We start from the raw sequence: 19,579 nt of genomic DNA on the forward strand, positions 1-19,579 counted from the left end.
TACCCCCTCCCCTCACACAAAGGACAGCTGGGGATGAAACTTTTTGGAAGGATGTCCCATTATACCTAATATATCAGTGGTTAGAGCACTCAGGACCACAGCCCTGCCTGACTTGGAGCAGGGGCTGGAGCCCATGTCTCCTATGTACCAGCAGAGTGCCCTAACCACAAGGATCTTGGCTAAAATTGGGTGGGACAGGGTCTCTTTCTAGTTTTGGTTTTGTTTATCTGAGGAAAGCCTTACCTGGTGTAGCTCAGCCAATTTGAATTTGAATTTCACAAGTACCCACGATCATTCCATTTTAGTGCAGGAATGGCGAGTGGTTCTAGTCTGTTTTGACCATGGAACACCCACCTGGGGATAATAACACATCAGGTAAATGTGCAAATTGGGACAGTTGTAGATGCCAGTACCTGGAGTTGCTCCAGTTTGGAATAAAGATACCACAATGTAGTAAAGCTGCTCAGACTAAAAGCAAACCTTCAAGTTTATTAAGAGGACAATTTGAGGGTTAACAAAGATTCCTCATAAATCTACACACAATCTTTTCGTTATAGCAATACAGCAAGTACTATGCAAACAAAACAATAATAGTATGTAACATACAGATTTCTTCAGTACCAAAAGGTACACAAGCAACAAGTCCTATGCATTTAAAACATACACCACGGATTTGGCATTAACGTCCCCACACTGTCCTGAGCTGAATAAGCAGCAAGCACCCAGTTCTTTGAATAGGCTGGTATCCTTCTCCTTGGGGTATCTTCTTGCTGCAATTAGTAAAAGCAGGCCAGTGAGATTCAGCCCTCAGGGCAGAGATCTTCACCTCCCCTGTGGTCTCCCTCCCTCCCTCTGGGTCCGTCTGAGCTAACTGAAGAGTTTGGTGCTTTTGTTCTTTATTCTTGGGAGTGGAATTGGCCCCCAACCCTGCACCATTGACTCTGGTGCCTGCTCAGGGACTCTCAAATCTGACTACTTCTTTGATGGTCACAGAGAAGTCTCTCCTGATCACTGCAGGTCAGCAGTATGGCTCTCACCTTTGCTTCCGCATGAAGACCCTCACCCAGCTCCAATGCAGCCCTTTAGCTCATCTGCATCTGGTTGCTTGACCTTGGCACCATCTGCCTCTGGCTCAGTACCTCACCCTTCCATGGACCAACTCCAGATCCCCACTACCACATGTTACAGGCACCCAGGAATATGTCCATTCTGTCCCAGGTACAGTGATCCTGGCATGGGTCTTGTTCAAGGTCTCTGGGGACCCCTTCCAATACTGCATCACCCTGATTCTTCAGGTAGTCCAAGTAATCATCTTACTCTGAAGTTGGCTCTCAGGTTTCCCGATACCAAGAGCTTAGAGCTAACTCATAGAATCATAGAATCGTAGGACTGGAAGGGACCTCGAGAGGTCATCTAGTCCAGTCCCCTGCACTCATGGCAGGACTAAGAATTATCTAGACCATCCCTGACAGGGGTTTCTCTAACCTGTTCTTAAAAACCTCCAATAAAAGAGATTCCACAACCTCCCTAGGCAATTTATTCCAGTTTTTCCTAATGTGCAGCATAAACCACCCTTGCAGCAATTTAAGCCCCTTACTTCTTTCCCCTGTACTTAGTGGTTACAGAGAACAATTCATCACCTTCCACTTTATAACAACCTTTTACATATTTGAAAATTGTTAACATGTTGCCCCTCAGTCTTCTCTTGTCTAGATGAAACTAACCCATTTTTTTTCAATCTTTCCTCGTAGATCACAACAGAAGAGGACCAGGTGGCCGCTACCATGAGCAGGCAGACCTGTGGGCTCATGACCACTGGGTAGCGCAGTGGGTTGCAGATGGCCACATAGCAGTCATAGACCATGACCGCCAGAAGCACGGCTCCACTGCTGCCCAGGAAGTGGAATAAATGGAGCTGTGCCAGGCAGCTGGTGAAGGAGATGGCTTGGCACCCTGAGAGGAAGCCAGCCAAAATCTTGGGCATGGTGACCGTGGAGAAGAAGATGTGCTTGGAATCCTAGAACATTTACAGGAAGCTGCAATGAATAAACCTAATAACAATCCCATCACATCTACTATGATTTGTAATACTGTAGCAATTAGTGATGCCAACTGAGATTACAGCCCCATTTACACTGTATAGACACATGGTGAGAAATAGCCCTGCTCGAGTCCAGTCAGCTCCAACCTAAGTAAACAGGAGAGACAAAGGGTGTGTGGGGAAGAAAAGAGAGGAAACAATATACCCAAGATCACACAACAGTTGAGTGGCTGAGCTGGGGTAAAATCCAGGTCATTTGAGTCCTAATTTGGCTGCTTGTTTTAAACTGAAATGGTATATGCTATATCTCACATACAAGTTATGCAGGAATCATCTGATGGGGTTCTTTGGCACATGTTATACATATGCTTGGAAGCATTAGTTTTTTTGTCAGTAAATGTCGGCGGACAGCTATTTCAATGTACACACACAAACTGATGGAAAAATATTTCCATTGACAATAGATTTTTAGACACAGTAGAAGTTAGAAAAATGCTGCTTGAGAACTTATTAGAGTCCCACCTTAATGTGTATAAAAAGTATTGTAATGAATGCTGCATAATTAGCTTTTTTCAGTAAATGTCGATTTCACCATACAACACACAAATCCAGGGCCGGCTCCAGACACCAGCCTACCAAGCACGTGCTTGGGGCAGCACCTTGGGGCAGGGCGGCGCTCGGGGTTTTATTTATTTATTTATTTACTGGTTCATCGGGGCAGTGCTGGAGGGGTTTTTTTTTGTTTCCGCGTTGCGGTACTCGGGGTGGTGGGACTTCCGGCGGCACGGCGCTCGGGGGGGCGGGAGCTTGGCGCTCGGAGGGAGGGCGGGGGCTGATGCAGCGCGGCGCCCGGATGGGGGCAGGGGCTTGGTGTGGCGCTGGGGGGGGGGGGGGGGCTTGGCAGGCCACTGGGGGGGGGGGCGCGGCCCTTGGAGGGGGTGGGGCTTCGGGCGGCTCGGCGCTCAGGGAGCGGGGCTTTGGGCAGCGTGGTGCTCGGAGGGGGGGATTTCGGCGGTGCTGGAGCGGGGGTATGGTGGCGCGGTGCTCGCGGGGTTGGGCAGCCCCCTCTTTTTTGCCTGGGGTGGCAAAAAAGTTAGAGCCGGCCCTGCACAAATCAATAAAAAAAATATTTTGATTGTTAATAGAAATTTACAGCTAGGCAAAGTAAGAAAAATGCTGCTTGAAAACTCATTAGAGTTTGGTTTAAAGCTAGTTCTGTTGTATATTTTGATGTGCGACGTTGACAAATTTGTGTTTTAAGGGTTATAAAGCTTAAACTTTTTGAATCTCAGTGTCCACTGTCATTACGTAATTATTGTCTGGACCCCCCCATAAATTTCCCACTACTGTGAAAATTTAAATTGATAAAAATGTTTACAAATTGATATTATCCATCAAAATACATATTAAACAAATTGAAATCTGCCGAGCCTAGTTATACAGGATATCAGACTAGATGATAATAATTGTCCCTTCTGGCCTTGAAATTCACAAATCTATGCAACCTGCCACCTTCTTAACTATACTGTGCTTTGAAACTCCTAGTCTAGAAGACTACCTTAATTTTCAGGGTAATACCCAAGTTTCTCAAGCACTTGCCTTTGTGGAATCAGAAGCTTTACAAAAGGAATCTGAGGCAGTTTGAAAATCTTATCCTTGGTGACTGTTGCATGCTAACAGCTCAGCCATAGGCCGCTCTGGTCTTCCTTGTAATTGAAACAGTAATAGTCACTGGAGTCAAAGGGTGCTGAAGAGAAAAAGCAGGAATATCTGTCTGTTCAGAATAGAAGAGAGATGCAGGATCCTATTGACTTGAACTTTTGGATGTCTGTACTGAATCTGTGCAGCAGGCCCGGCTTCTAGGCAGGGGGGCCACGGGGCTTAGCGCACTGCCCCCACCCCGAGCACCAGCTGCGCACTCCCATTGTGTGGAAACTGGCTAATGGGAACTGGGGGGGAGTGCCTGCAGGTGAGAGTCACGCGGAGCCGCTTGCGTGCCTCTGCCTAGGAGCCAGACCCGCTGCTGGCAGCTTCTGGGGTGCAGCGTAGTCCCCGGTGCACCCTGGCTGTGCCACTGACTGGGAGCTGCCAGAGGTAAGTCCATGCCTCAACCCCGTGACCCAATCCCCTCATCCCCAGCCCAGAGCCCTGATACTCTCCCGCACCCCAACCCCCTGCCCAGCCCTGAGCCTGCCCCAAACCTGGAGCCCCTCCTGCACCCCAAACCCTTCATCCCCAGCCCCACCCCAGAACCTGCACCCCCAGCCCTGAGCCCTAACCCCCTCCCGCATCCTAACCCCCTGCTCCAGCTCAGAGCACCCTCCCGCACCCTGAACCCTCATCCCCAGCTCCGTTGGGTAATGGGCATCAGCAATTTTCTTCAACTGGGTCCCCAGAAAAAGAGTTTGAAAACCATTGCACTAGAGCTACCACCTCTCTGGGAAATGGGTTAACTAAGCTGACAGAAGAACTCTCTCCCATCGGCTTAGAGAGTCTTCATTAAATTGCTACAGAGGTGCAGTCTCAAACAAAGTGTTTTCTGTCCTTTACACTGTCTTGATGCTCTGATCAATCCCCTCATCAACAGCCAGAGAAAAAAAGAGGTAAAGGAAGCCCTGAGGAGAGCTCTGCAGAAATGTCAGGAATTTGGAGAGGTTGATTTATATGGTAATAAATGAATTTTCTGGTTAGAAAGGAACAATCTAAGGCTTGGTCTACACTTACCCCCCCAATTCGAACTAAGGTACGCAACTTCAGCTACGTGAATAACGTAGCTGAAGTCGAAGTACCTTAGTTCGAACTTACCTTGGTCCACACGCGGCAGGCAGGCTCCCCCGTCGACTCCGCGGTACTCCTCTCGCCGAGCTGGAGTACCGCAGTCGACGGCGAGCACTTCCGGGTTCGACTTATCGCGTCCAGACTAGACGCGATAAGTCGAACCCAGAACTTCGATTTCCAGCCGTCGAACTAGCTGGTAAGTGTAGCCAAGGCCTTAGTTCTAGTCAGTCCAAACATCCTGAATTATAGGAAGAAGATACTGAGGACTTTTTAGTGTCGCCTCTCCCTTTCAGTTGTATTTATTTAGATGAATAAGGGCAGTGCCTGAGCTGGTGTAAATTGCCAAAGCTGAATTGACTTTTATCCCCAATGTTATTTCAGTGTCTCTGACACTGGCTGCCAGGGGTTCTCCTATTGCAATGAGAACTAGGAAGAGTGGAGAAATTGGGTAGCTTGGGTGTGAATGTGTGAGATTTTTTTAATGGCATGTTTATTGGTTTTATATAAAATATAAGCACACAATGAAACAAAATTTATATAAATACATGCACAATCCCCTTTTCCCCGGAGCAGGTGGAACAGCACCCACCCTCCCTCCCCTTGAGGTGGCAAAATATCAGGTTTTGGTGAGGACCTGCTATGAGCATTGTACTAGACACTCCTTTCTGGGGGGCCTGAGAAGGAATTTTTCCCTCACCACCAAATAAGCCTAAGTGGAGTGGGGGGTTCAGGGAGTGCTTTGTTATGGTGTTATGATCACTTCTTATAGATTCATACATTCATAGATTCTAGGACTGGAAGGGACCTCGAGAGGTCATCGAGTCCAGTCCCCTGCCCGCATGGCAGGACCAAATACCATCTAGACCATCCCTGATAGACATTTATCTAACCTACTCTTAAATATCTCAAGAGATGGAGATTCCACAACCTCCCTAGGCAATTTATTCCAGTGTTTAACCACCCTGACAGTTAGGAACTTTTTCCTAATGTCCAACCTAGACCTCCCTTGCTGCAGTTTAAACCCATTGCTTCTGGTTCTATCCTTAGAGGCTAAGGTGAACAAGTTTTCTCCCTCCTCCTTATGACACCCTTTTAGATACCTGAAAACTGCTATCATGTCCCCTCTCAGTCTTCTCTTTTCCAAACTAAACAAACCCAATTCTTTCAGCCTTCCTTCATAGGTCATGTTCTCAAGACCTTTAATCATTCTTGTTGCTCTTCTCTGGACCCTTTCCAATTTCTCCACATCTTTTTTAAAATGCGGTGCCCAGAACTGGACACAATACTCCAGCTGAGGCCTAACCAGAGCAGAGTAGAGCGGAAGAATGACTTCTCGTGTCTTGCTCACAACACACCTGTTAATACATCCCAGAATCATGTTTGCTTTTTTTGCAACAGCATCACACTGTTGACTCATATTTAGCTTGTGGTCCACTATAACCCCTAGATCCCTTTCTGCCGTACTCCTTCCTAGACAGTCTCTTCCCATTCTGTATGTGTGAAACTGATTTTTCCTTCCTAACTGGAGCACTTTGCATTTGTCTTTGTTAAACTTCATCCTGTTTACCTCAGCCCATTTCTCCAATTTGTCCAGATCATTTTGAATTATGACCCTGTCCTCCAAAGCAGTTGCAATCCCTCCCAGTTTGGTATCATCCGCAAACTTAATAAGCGTACTTTCTATGCCAATATCTAAGTCGTTGATGAAGATATTGAACAGCGCCGGTCCCAAAACAGACCCCTGCGGTACCCCACTCGTTATGCCTTTCCAGCAGGATTGGGAACCATTAATAACAACTCTCTGAGTACGGTTATCCAGCCAGTTATGCACCCACCTTACAGTAGCCCCATCTAAATTGTATTTGCCTAGTTTATCGATAAGAATATCATGCAAGACCGTATCAAATGCCTTACTAAAGTCTAGGTATACCACATCCACAGCTTCACCCTTATCCACAAGGCTCGTTATCCTATCAAAGAAAGCTATCAGATTGGTTTGACATGATTTGTTCTTCACAAATCCATGCTGGCTGTTCCCTATCACCTTACCACCTTCCAAGTGTTTGCAGATGATTTCCTTAATTACTTGCTCCATTATCTTCCCTGGCACAGAAGTTAAACTCACTGGTCTGTAGTTTCCTGGGTTGTTTTTATTTTCCTTTTTACAGATGGGCACTATATTTGCCCTTTTCCAGTCTTCTGGAATCTCTCCCGTCTCCCATGATTTTCCAAAGATAATAGCTAGAGGCTCAGATACCTCCTCTATTAGCTCCTTGAGCATTCTAGGATGCATTTCATCAGGCCCTGGTGACTTGCAGGCATCTAAGTTTTCTAAGTGATTTTTAACTTGTTCTTTTTTTATTTTATATGCTAAACCTACCCCCTTCCCATTAGCATTCACTATGTTAGGCATTCCTTCAGACTTCTCGGTGAAGACCGAAACAAAGAAGTCATTAAGCATCTCCGCCATTTCCAAGTTTCCTGTTACTGTTTCTCCCCCTTCACTAAGCAGTGGGCCTACCCTGTCTTTGGTCTTCCTCTTGCTTCTAATGTATTGATAAAAAGTCTTCTTGTTTCCCTTTATTCCCGTAGCTAGTTTGAGCTCATTTTGTGCCTTTGCCTTTCTAATCTTGCCCCTGCATTCCTGTGTTGTTTGCCTATATTCATCCTTTGTAATCTGTCCCAGTTTCCATTTTTTATATGACTCCTTTTTATTTTTTAGATCATGCAAGATCTCATGGTTAAGCCAAGGTGGTCTTTTGCCACATTTTCTATCTTTCCTAACCAGGGGAATAGCTTGCTTTTGGGCTCTTAATAGTGTCCCTTTGAAAAACTGCCAACTCTCCTCAGTTGTTTTTCCCCTCAGTCTTGATTCCCATGGGACCTTACCTATCAGCTCTCTGAGCTTCCCAAAATCTGTCTTCCTGAAATCCATTGTCTCTATTTTGCTGTTCTCCCTTCTACCCTTCCTTAGAATTGCAAACTCTATGATTTCATGATCACTTTCACCCAGGCTGCCTTCTACTTTCAAATTCTCAACGAGTTCCTCCCTATTTGTTAAAATCAAGTCTAGAACAGCTTCCCCCCAGTAGCTTTTTTAACCTTCTGAAATAAAAAGTTGTCTCCAATGCAGTCCAGGAATTTGTTGGATAGTCTGTGCCCCGCTGTGTTATTTTCCCAACATATATCCGGACAGTTGAAGTCCCCCATCACCACCAAATCTTGGGCTTTGGACGATTTTGTTAGTTGCTTAAAAAAAGCCTCATCCACCTCTTCCACCTGGTTAGGTGGCCTGTAGTAGACTCCTAGCATGACATCTCCCTTGTTTTTTACCCCTTTTAGCCTAACCCAGAGACTCTCAACACTTCTGTCTCCTATGTCCATCTCTACCTCAGTCTAAGTGTGTACATTTTTAATATATAAGGCAACACCTCCTCCCTTTTTCCCATCTATCCTTCCTGAGCAAGCTGTACCCATCCACACCAACATTCCAATCATGTGTATTATCCCACCAAGTTTCAGTGATGCCAACAATGTCATAGTTGTATTTATTTATTAGCACTTCCAGTTCTTCCTGCTTATTGCCCATACTTCTCGCATTTGTATATAGGCATCTAAGATACTGGTTTGATCTTTCCTCCCAGTTTTGTCCTGACCCTCCTTTCTCTCTGACAATATAGCCCACAATCCCTCTCATTTCCGACGCATCTCCCCGGTCTCCATGTTCCCCACTTATCTGTGGGCTTTGCTCACCTGTCCCCGTCGAACCTAGTTTAAAGCCCTCCTCACTAGGTTAGCGAGTCTGTGTCCAAATAGGGTCTTTCCTCTCCTCGAAAGGTGAATGCCATCTCTGCCTAGCAGTCCTTCCTCGAATAGCATCCCGTGGTCTAGGAAGCCAAAGCCCTCCTGGTGACACCATCTTCGCAGTCAGGCATTCACCTCCATGATGCATCTGTCTCTGCCCGGGCCCCTACCTTTGACAGGAAGAATTGAAGAGAATACCACCTGTGCTCCAAACTCCTTCACCCGTACTCCCAGAGCCCTGTAGTCACTCTTGATCTGCTCAGTGTCACACCGCGCAGTATCATTTGTGCCCACATGGATGAGTAGCATGGGGTAGTAGTCAGAGGGCTGGATAATCCTCGACAATGCCTCCGTAACGTCTCGGATACGGGCTCCTGGCAGGCAGCATACCTCCCGAGATGAAATGTCAGGGCGACAGATGGGCGCCTCCGTCCCCCTCAGCAGAGAGTCTCCGACCACCACTACCCTATGTTTCCTATTCGCAGTGGTGGCAGCAGACCTCCCAGCCTTAGGGGTACGAGGCTTCTCCTCCTTTACTGTAGGGAGTGATTCCTTCTTTCCTGTATCAAGAAGAGCATAACGGTTACCTATTACCACGGCAGGAGGGTTCGGAGCAGGGGTGGAGCACTGCCTGCTGCCAGAAGTAACCAGCTGCCAGTGTCCACCCTGAGCCATCTCCTCCTCCATCAGTGGTGTATCAGCAGTCCTGTGTACTGGGACAGCTACCTCAGTTGTCTCCACATGGACACTGTTGAGGAATTGCTCGTGGGTTTGGATGCTCCTCAACCTAGCCACCTCCTCCTGTAGCTCTCCCACCTGCTGCCTGAGAGATTCCACCACCAGGCACCTTTCACATTGGATAGTCCCCCCAGCCTGGATATCAGTAAGTGGAAATTCTTCTTCTCTAAATTCTTCTTCTCTAAACGGACAAGTCCAGTATCAATTGATCTGTTGTATTAGCGATAGTTGAGTGAAATTGGTAACAGTGATGCATTATTCATCCAAATTTATTACTTATTTATCCCTTTCTTTGTGCAACTTTATAATATATAGTTTTTATAAAGCATTTTAGGGTCTGTTATTTTAGGTCTGATAATGTGTTAAAGATAATGTGTTGAAGATTGTCCATCAAAAACTGCTTTTCATGGAAAATGCCACATTTTCATCAGAAACCATTTCAGCCAAAAATGTGGGAAACAATGCTCTAGTGGGAGAAGGGGTGTGGCCCCGAGTGACATAGTTATACCGATATAGGTCTGTAGCATAGGCCACCCCTAAGTAGATCACTAGAAACAGGAGGAAGAAAAGAATCCACCATTCAGGGAGATTCTCACATCCCATCAGGATGAATTGTGTGATAGATGTTTGGTTGTCCCCTTCTCTTTTCTCCATGAGGTGCATGAAGGTTTCAATTTCCACCGTTCTCTGTGTGATGTACCTGGTGACTGAGAAAAAGCAATACTCATTTAGGGAGTTTGCTGTACTATTAAACTTGGTCAATTTCCATCCATTTCATTCCATAAAAATTGAGATTGCAAGCTCTTGACTCAGCTAAGGAACTGCTTCACTCCCAGGTGTTGCAGAGGGTATTGGGATAGAGGTTCCCTACCAGCCTACCCAAGAGCAGCAACACGGTAAATATATCTTTCTTCTACCCCTGTCCCCACATTTATTCAGTTATAGATTTATAGATTTAATGGCCAGAAGGGACTATTTGATCATATGGTCTGACCTCCTCTACACCACACACCATAGAATTTCCTCAGTTACCACAGCACTGAGCTCAATAAATTGTGTTTGGCTAAAACGTAATTTCAAGAAAAGGTCTAATGGCCAGATTTTTAAATGTATTTAGGCACCTGGTTAAATTTTCAAGGTAATTAAAACTCATTGATTTAAATAAGTGTCAAGCACCTAAATGGTTTTAAAATCCATCTAGGCAGCTATATACCTTTTTACAATCTGGCCCAGAATGATTTGCACAAGGCTATAAAGAAAGGCTGTGGTAGAGCAGAGAATAGAAACCAAGTCTCCTTAATGACAGGCTAGTGTTGTAAACATCAGAGTATCCTTCCTCTTCAAAACTAAGATGGAGCAATAAATAGCTAGGCAAAATTTGTCTCACAAGTGCCACTATTTCCAAATTGGTAAGGATTTCCAGTCTCTATCCAATGCATTTCTAATGTACACTGTAGCCTATAAAAATGACAATTACTTATGTTCCAGAGAAATGTGTTGAAATATAAGTAGGCCCAAAACATCCCTTTCCTAAAAATATGCTTGACAATTGTCAAGTGAGGCTTGATAAAATATGAGAAAAGTGAAGTGAGGCAATTCAGAGGCAAGCTAGACATAATTTAGGGCATAACCCTAGGCCATGTTTTGGTCCTAACTGGTTTATACAAGAGTTTTAAATAAAATGTGAATGTTTAGGAAAATGTTATCTATATTGATGGTTGTGTAAGGGGCTTGATAAAGAAATAGGAAAGTAGATGTATGTAGATAGATAGAGCTCCTTTATGTTTCATCAGTTTCCCTGGCGATACATCACGTTCAGATTCTAAAGTCCTTAATCAGGTAAAACTTCCAGGGAGTGAGGACACTGTCCAAGAGTGTGTCTTTCGCATTAAGGGCTGTGTCTGAGGAAGAGAATGAGATTGTGCCCTGAGACTTTTAACCCTGATCTTTAATCCTCATCATAAAGCAGCAATTTCCCCTTCGATGGTGACCAGGTCTGGCCTCACAGTCTTGTCCTCTCAGTACCTATGTAGAAACCTATATGTTGCTGTTGGGGTTGGTCTCTCTCTTCTGCTGCTCGTCATGATTGTTTGCATCACTCAAACCCTTGTCTGACTCCTGCTCTGGATCCTTGCAGGGTATATCAGGGAAAGCAGCCATCCTCTGGCCCTTCCAGCTGCCGGGATCTCCCGTGGGCTCTGCTGCCAGTGAGCACTGAGAGTTAACTTCCCAAGGGAATTAACATGGTGGTGTTTGTTAAAACAGTGTCACACCAAAGCTGACGCCATTGGCATTCAAATCCCAAAGGAAACCTCCCTTTCCCCACATATAGTGTATGTGTGCCAAGAGCCCAAGAGAATGGGAAATACATTTCCATGCTTTTAATAATGATATCTAGCTCTACCAGATCATTCGCCATGTGTTGATCTCAAAGCACATTACACAGGAGGACTGATAGCATTATCCCTGTTTGACTGATGAGGAAACTGAGGCAGAGAGAAGGAAAATGAGTCCCAAATGGTCATGAAGCAGGCATTCACGTATCTGGGAATAGCCCCCAGGCGTCCTCAGTCAAAGTGTATTACCCTGGCTGCTGGACCACACAGACTGAGAGACTTTGTCTATTACCTTTCAAAGATTTGAAAGGTTAGACAAATATCATAGAATCATAGAATCATAGAATATCAGGGTTGGAAGGGACCTCAGGAGGTCATCTAGTCCAACCCCCTGCTCACAGCAGGACCAATTCCCAACTAAATCATCCCAGCCAGGGCTTTGTCAAGCCTGACCTTAAAAACCTCTAAGGAAGGAGATTCCACCACCTCCCTAGGTAACTTCACCACTCTCCTAGTGAAAATGTTTTTCCTAATATCCAATCTAAACCTCCCCCACCGCAACTTGAGACCATTACTCCTTGTTCTGTCATCTGGTACCATTGAGAACAGTCTAGATCCATCCTCTTTGGAACCCCCTTTCAGGTAGTTGAAAGCAGCTATCAAATCCCCCCTCATTCTTCTCTTCTGCAGACTAAACAATCCCAGTTCCCTCAGCCTCTCCTCATAACTCATGTGCTCCAGCCCACTAATCATTTTTGTTGCCCTCCGCTGGACTCTGTCCGGGATGGTCTAATGTAATGGGCCCTTGCTCTCCTGGTCGGAGGGAGGCCAGTCAGGCTCATCCGATCAGGTCAGGGCCAGAGTCCGTCAGACCGGCAAGAGCCTCCCAACAGGGCTGCACAATTAATAGTCCCGACCAGGCTTTAGCTTAGGTCGCTCAAGTAGGCATACCTGAAACCCAGTTTATCAGGGCTGACATTGGCCTGGGCGGAGCTCAGGCCGGCAGCAAACTAACAGTCTTTACAGGACTGGCTTTGGCCTGGGTAGGGCTCAGGCAGCCAGCAAACACACAGTCTCTAAGGGGCTGGCTTTAGCCTGAGTGGAGCTCAGGCTGCCAGAAAACAAACAGTCTTTATAGGTGAGTGGTAAGGGAGCTCCTGTCCTGGGCTAGATCCTCCTTGCACTGTGTAGGGGTCAGCCCCCAAGGTGGGATGGTAGGGGGATGCGGGCCCACCCTACTCCATCTCGTCCCAGCCCAGGGCCCTGGCAGGGGCAGGATTGGCTGCCCCTTCATCAGCGGGGATCCAGACACAAGACGCAAACTGAGCCATTCCGGGCTCTGCAGCTGGCTGCTCCGTGGCTGCCCCTGGGCTACTTCCTGCCTCCCTGGGGTTTGGTACCTGTGGCCTCCAGGCCTCTTCCGGCTCTTCCGAGTAAACTGCAGCAGGTACTCCAGGCCAGTCATCATCCATGTCTGGGGATTGGGAACAGCCAGGTGCAGGTTCCTCTCGGGGCCTCTGGAGAACAGGCCAAGCATCCTCCTCCGGTACAGGCTCTCTCCCAACTGAGCTGCAGGGCTGGCCTTTTATACTTCCGGCCTCAACCCGGTCCTTCCAGCGAGGGGAGTGGGGCAATCTAGGCGCTACCCTCCAAGGGGCGTGTAATGGTCCCTCGCTCTCTTGCTCGGAGGGAGGCCAGTCAGGCTCACTACATCTAGGTAATACCTAATCCTGCCATGAATTCAGGGGACTACACTAGATGACCTCTCAAGGTCCTTTACAGTCCTACGATTCTCTGATTTCAGTATCTGTCTGATTACTGCCCATCACCATTGTATTTGGAAAACTTCAACATAAAATCAACAGGGGAATAGCAATGTCCCTTGCAGATTTAATGAAGTCTCTGGTTCTTCTCCTTTTGGAGGTAAAAAAAAAATCCTCTTTAGGATAGGGTTTTTGTTTTTTATTTTTTAGATTTGATTCATTTCATTTTTTCAGGGTGGGGTTGGAGTTTTGAGATAGAAAGGGGAGTCATTTTACATTGTTAAATAATATCCAGGTCAACACCAGCAGAACTCACCAAAAGCACAGGGACTATTGCTATTTGACTATGGTGAGTCCTTAAGGACAGAAATAGAGGTGGGGTCCCCATTGCGCTGGGTAATGCATAAACTCATATAGGGAGAGAATGTTCCTGCCCCATTAAATTTACAATTGAAACAGACAAAAGGGGAGTTGGGAAAAAAGAGGCCAATGGCTTTTCCAAGACCCCATCTGAGGCAAGAAAAAATAACAGAAGGCAGGTGCTCTGATTTCAAGTGCAATGCCTTACCCGCTGGAGCACTGTGTAAGATATGTGGTGTCACACAATGTCTCCGTAGCTCAAGCATTAGAGCGCTGGCTTGTAAACCCAGGGTATCAGAGCAATTTGGGGTATTTTCCAAAGATGAATGGAGAATCCAAGAAACACAGACCACAGGATATCACAAATGGAATAGGATTCTGGCAATGCAAAAAGACTTGGGAATATTATTTAGAAATTAAAAAAATGAGAAATAAAAGAAAAAAATATTTTAAAATCCCAAATATTTTAATTTAATACATAACCATCTTTTGACAGGGCTGGTTGGTCACTGGTTAGCTCAGGGGTTCTCAAACTGGGAGTCAGGACCCCTCAGGGGGTTCATGTGGTTATTACATGGGAGGGTCATGAGCTGTCAGCCTCCACCCCAAATCCTGCTTATAATGGTGTTAAATATATATATTAAAAAGTGTTTTTAATGTATGGGGGGTTGCACTCAGAGGCTTGCTATGTGAAAGGGGTCACCAGTATAAAAGTCTGAGAACCCCTGGGTTAACTGGTTTGATTTTCTGCAGGAAAAGTGCATTTCTGAAGTGATTACACATTGTGGATGTATAATCAGAACCAGAACCCATTTAAAACCAATATTTTTCAGGCTGAGGTTTTTAGTTTTTGTGAAAATATCCTGATTTAAAAAAAAAGTTTTGAGAATTTCCATAGGTGGAATAAAAATCATCCATCACTTAGGAAATGTAGGAACCAAATCCCACTGATTTTGAATGAGGGTTGGAGGCCTAATTTCTCTACCCCATCTTTGAACATTTCTCCTATTCAGACTAGGGTCATATACTTTCCCCACTCTTCCTGTTTCTCATAGAATAGAAGAAGCCTTGCCAGCCAAGGTAAAAGAGACTGAAATAATTCTGGGAATAACAGTAAAGAATGTTTTGATTTCCCACCACGCACTTAACTATGCTTTTCATTTTGGCCAAGATGACTGGAGTTCAGGATGGAATTTTTGAAAACATATTTGGGGGAGATCATTGTCTGGTTCCAATCTCATTGCAGCACTGAAATAAATGAATCTATCGAAACGTATACTAGCTGAGGATCTGCCATTATTTACTTAAATAAATATAACTGAATGGGAGATACAACTCTAAAAATATCCTCAGTATCCTCTTCCTATAATGCAGGATGCTTTAACTGATAAAAACTTCGACTATGTAGATGGATGCTTTCTGACTAGTGCATTGATTTATTACCATTTCTATCAATTTCTCTGAATGCCTGGGAACACCCTACATTTCTGAAGCACTCTCTTCAGGGCCTCCTTGACCTCTTTGTTTCTCAGGCTGTAGATGAGGGGATTAATAAGGGGTGTCAAGACCGTGTAAAAGACAGAAAACACTTTGTTTGGGGCTTTCAGGGCACCGGTGTTTGGTAACATGTAGACAGTTATTAGTGTCCCATAGAAAAGGGTAACCACAATAAGGTGTGAGGAGCAGGTGGAAAATGCCTTTTGCTTCCCGATGGTGGAAGGGATCCTCAGGATGGTGGAGATGATACAAACATAAGATATCAGGGTCAATAGAAATGGGGGAACAGTGTCTATGGAGGAGAATATGAGAGTCACCAGGGAAACCAGACTGGTGTTACTGCAGGAGAGTTTAATCACTGGGGTGAGATCACAAAAAAAATGATCAATTTCATTACGGCCACAGAAGGCTAATTGTGATATAAAAGATATTAATGTGGTAAGAATTATGAATGAACTTAGCCAAGATCCGGCTACTAGCTGCATACAGAACCTGCCATTCATACGGATTGCATAATGCAGTGGATTACATATTGCTAAGTATCGATCGTACGACATCACAGCTAGCAGAGAGCACTCAGCAGTCACTAGGAAACCAAACCAGTAAAACTGCACAATGCAGCCGGTTACAGAAATGGTTCTGTCCCCAGTCAGGAGGCTGGCCAGCATCCTGGGCAGAATGGCTGAGGTGCAACAGATCTCCAAGCAGGACAAATTCCCCAGGAAGAAATACATAGGGGTGTGAAGGTGCTGATCAACCACAACTAGCGCTACAATGAGCGTGTTCGCAGTCATGGTGACAATGTAGATCCCCAGAAAAAGGAGGAAGAAAATAAATTGCAGTTCAGGGAGATTCCCAAATCCCAGCAGGATGAATTCTGTGATAGATGTTTGATTTTCACCTTCTGCTTCCTCCATGAGGTGAATGTAGGTTTCCACTTTCACAATTCCCTGTGTGATGTAGCTGGTGATTGAGAAAAAAGAAATAATCATATAGTTAAACGCAGTGGATTGTCATCCATTTGATTCCATAAAATTGAGATTGCAAACTTTGATTAGAGTTTATATCCTTTCTCCAGCAAGGAACTGCTTCACACACAGGCATTGCATAGTGTATAGGGAAAGAGATTCCCTACAACCTCACCCAAAAAGCAGCAACACAGTTAATTTATGATGTATCCACACCTGTTCCCATTTTTTTTTCAATTGGAGATTCATCTATTTAAAGGGCAAAAGGGACCAAAAGATTGTTGCAAGGAGGAGGTGGGGAAATTGTTCCCCTTAAACTCTGAGGATAGGACAAGAAGCAATGGGCTTAAATTGCAGCAATGGCAGTTTAGGTTGGATATTTGGAAAAAACTTCCTATCAGGGTGGTTAAGCACTGGAATAAATTGCCTAGAGAAGTTTTGGAATCTCCATCATTGGAGATCTTTAAGAGCAGGATAGACAAACACCTGTCAGGGATGGTCTAGATAATACTTAGTCCTGCCACAAGTGGAGGACAGTAGGCTAGATGACCTGTCGAGGGCCCTTCCAGTCCTACGATTCTATGCTTCTATGATTATCTTATCTGACCTATTCTGCAACACACACCAAAGAAGTTCCCCAGTTACCCCTGCACTGAGCTCAATTAACTGTGTTGGGCTAAAACAGATTTTCCAGAAAAGCATCCAGAGCCAGTTTTTTAAAGATATTTAGGCTCCTAGTGGGATTTTCAGAATCATCTGGGCAATTAAAATTCATTGATTTAGATGGTTTTCAGGCAGCTGGGTGCTTTTGAAAATCCCACTAGGCACCTAAATAACTTTAAAAATCTGGCCCAGGGTGACTAGCTCAAGGCTATACAGGAAGGCTGTGGGAGAGCAGAGAATAGAAACCAAGAGGAATATAAAGTGGAATTGTTTAAGATGCTCAATATAGAGATATATAGTTCTGTAGGAAATAACTAAGTAGAGTGATGTATCAGGGGTTCAACAGAGAGATAGAGAAATAGATGGATGTTAAGGGGCTTGTCCAAGAGATAGATACGTTGGTGTCTGTGTGGATAGTTAGATCTCCTTTATTTTTCACCAGTTTCCCTGGCCGAATATCATGATGAGGTAATAGAGTCCTTATTCGGTCAAATAAGGGAGTACACTGCTAAAGAGGAGTGTCTTTCAGATTGGGGCTGAATCTGAGGCAGAGATTGAGGGATTACCCTGAGACTGTTAACACTGACCTTTAATCCTCATCTCGAAGCAGTGACCTCTCCATCGGCAGAGACCGGGTCTGGCCTCACAGTCAGTCTTGTCCTCTCAGTTCCTCCAGAGACACCTACAAGTTGCTGTTGGGATGGGTCTCTCCTGCAGCTCATCATGATTGTTTGCATCACACAAACCCTTATGTGCCTCCTGCTCTGGATTCTTGCAGGGTTTATCAGGGAAAGGAGCCTCCCCCCAACCCATTCTGCTGCTTGGATCTCCCGTGGGCTCTGCTGCCAGTGAGCACTGAGAATTATCTTCACAAGGGAATTAATGCTGTAATTTTTGTTAAAACAATGTCACACCAAAGCTGATGCTACAGACATTCGAATCACAAAGAAAATCTCCCTTTCCCCGCATGCGCTGTGTGTGTGTCAAAAGCCCAAAAGAATGGGAAATACATTTCCATGCTTTTAATAATGATATCTGGCTCTCCAGGCCATTTTCCAGCCATAGATCTCAAAGCGCATTACACAGCATGGCAACGGTCATTATCCCGATTTTACAGATGAGGAAACTGAGGTACAAAGAAGGGAAGTGACTACCAAAGGGTCATGAAACAGGCATTGGCATAGCTGGGAATAGCACCAAGGCTTTCTGAGTCGAAATGCAGCACCCTGGCTGCTTGATCACACAGACTGAGACACTTTGTCTATTAACTTTAAAAGATTTCAGTAGATATCACGGGGATTTATATTATATCTCTGTAGTATCTGAGCAGTTGCAACATAAAACCAACAGGAATAGCAAAATCCCTTATAGATTTAATGGACTCTCTGGCTCTTCTCCCTTTTAGAGGTAGAAAAACCCTTCTGTGTTGGGGTAAAGATATTGTTTTTGACTTTTTAGATCTGATTCATTGCTTTTTGGGGGTGGGGTTTTGGTTGGGGGACTTGGGATAGAAAGGGGAGTCATTTTATATGGTTAAATAATAACCAGTAGAAATGGCAGAAAGCAGAAAGGCTGTTATTATTTGATGATGTTGACTCCTTAAAATTGCAAATTCTCTAGGAATTATTTTGGGAAATTTTTATGTCCTGTGCTATACAGAAGATCAGAGGAGATTATAACAATTGTCCCTTTTGGCCTTGGAATTTATAATCTATTATTAAGACAATAATTGGCAGAGCTTCTGGGAGGAACTAGATCTCAAATCACATATTTATTCCTCCTGCTTGCCTCTGCCTCTGCTCAGAACATACTGAGCTGTTCTGCAGCTGCAGTTTACATGTCGATAAAACCGCTGCTCTCTGAGGACAGAAGTAATTCCTGTCTCTTTCTCTAGTAGCGTACCTCATAGTACCCAGCATAGTGCTGAAGAGGTCAAAAGCAGACCTTGCAATGCAACCAGGTGCTGTGCAATGCAACAGGATACACTGATTTTTGGCTTGGCAGCCACCTTCTGCATCAGTTCCAGCTTCCAACAGGCTTTAAGATGTGTCCATATGTGGAGAGCATTGCAATAGTCTGGTCTAGGATTTTAAGATACACAAGGTACCAAAATACCACTGAATTTCAATGCCTTTTACTAAAAGAAAAAAAAAGAAAAATCCAGTAGGGACTAGCAAAGGGTGATAGAAGGAAAAAAGTTTATTGTGTTAATACCTGGCAGTGGGAGGGGAGGAAGGGAGATAGGGACAGGTTTTAAACTCTTTCCATTGACTTCACTGTTGAGCTTGTTGGGGGAAAATATATTTCCACAGAAAATTTTGAGTTGCACCACAGTGTCCCCTCCTGGTGGAGGGAGGTGCATAATGGCAGTTGCATAGTGGTGGTTCATCAGGGGAAATGGCATCCAGCCCGGGAGCCTGGCACATAGAGGGGTATGGGAGCATCAGGCTCCAGAACTACAACTCCCATGAAGCACTGCAGTTGTCTTGCAGCATCAAAAGATTTCAGTTTGGGGCCAAAATTGGAATTTTTTTTTGTTTATTTGTTTTGTTTCCAAGTGTTCAGCTTTTTGATGTTAAATCTAAATTTTCCTTGGAAACCAAACATTTTTCATGAACAAATTTGTATTCA

At 44.9% G+C, this 19,579-nt stretch overlaps 1 protein-coding gene across 1 annotated transcript; it reads right to left on the minus strand.

The window, feature by feature from the left end:
* Positions 1–15,271: 15,271 nt before the first annotated feature.
* On the minus strand, positions 15,272–16,234 carry LOC117885389 (olfactory receptor 11A1-like). The gene has a single exon (XM_034786701.1). It carries the CDS (start codon positions 16,232–16,234, stop codon positions 15,272–15,274), a length of 963 nt encoding a protein of 320 aa, XP_034642592.1.
* Between the last annotated feature and the right edge of the window lie 3,345 nt (positions 16,235–19,579).

Source organism: Trachemys scripta, chromosome 12 (genome assembly GCF_013100865.1).
Source record: "Trachemys scripta elegans isolate TJP31775 chromosome 12, CAS_Tse_1.0, whole genome shotgun sequence".
NCBI classification, from domain to species: Eukaryota; Metazoa; Chordata; order Testudines; family Emydidae; genus Trachemys; species Trachemys scripta.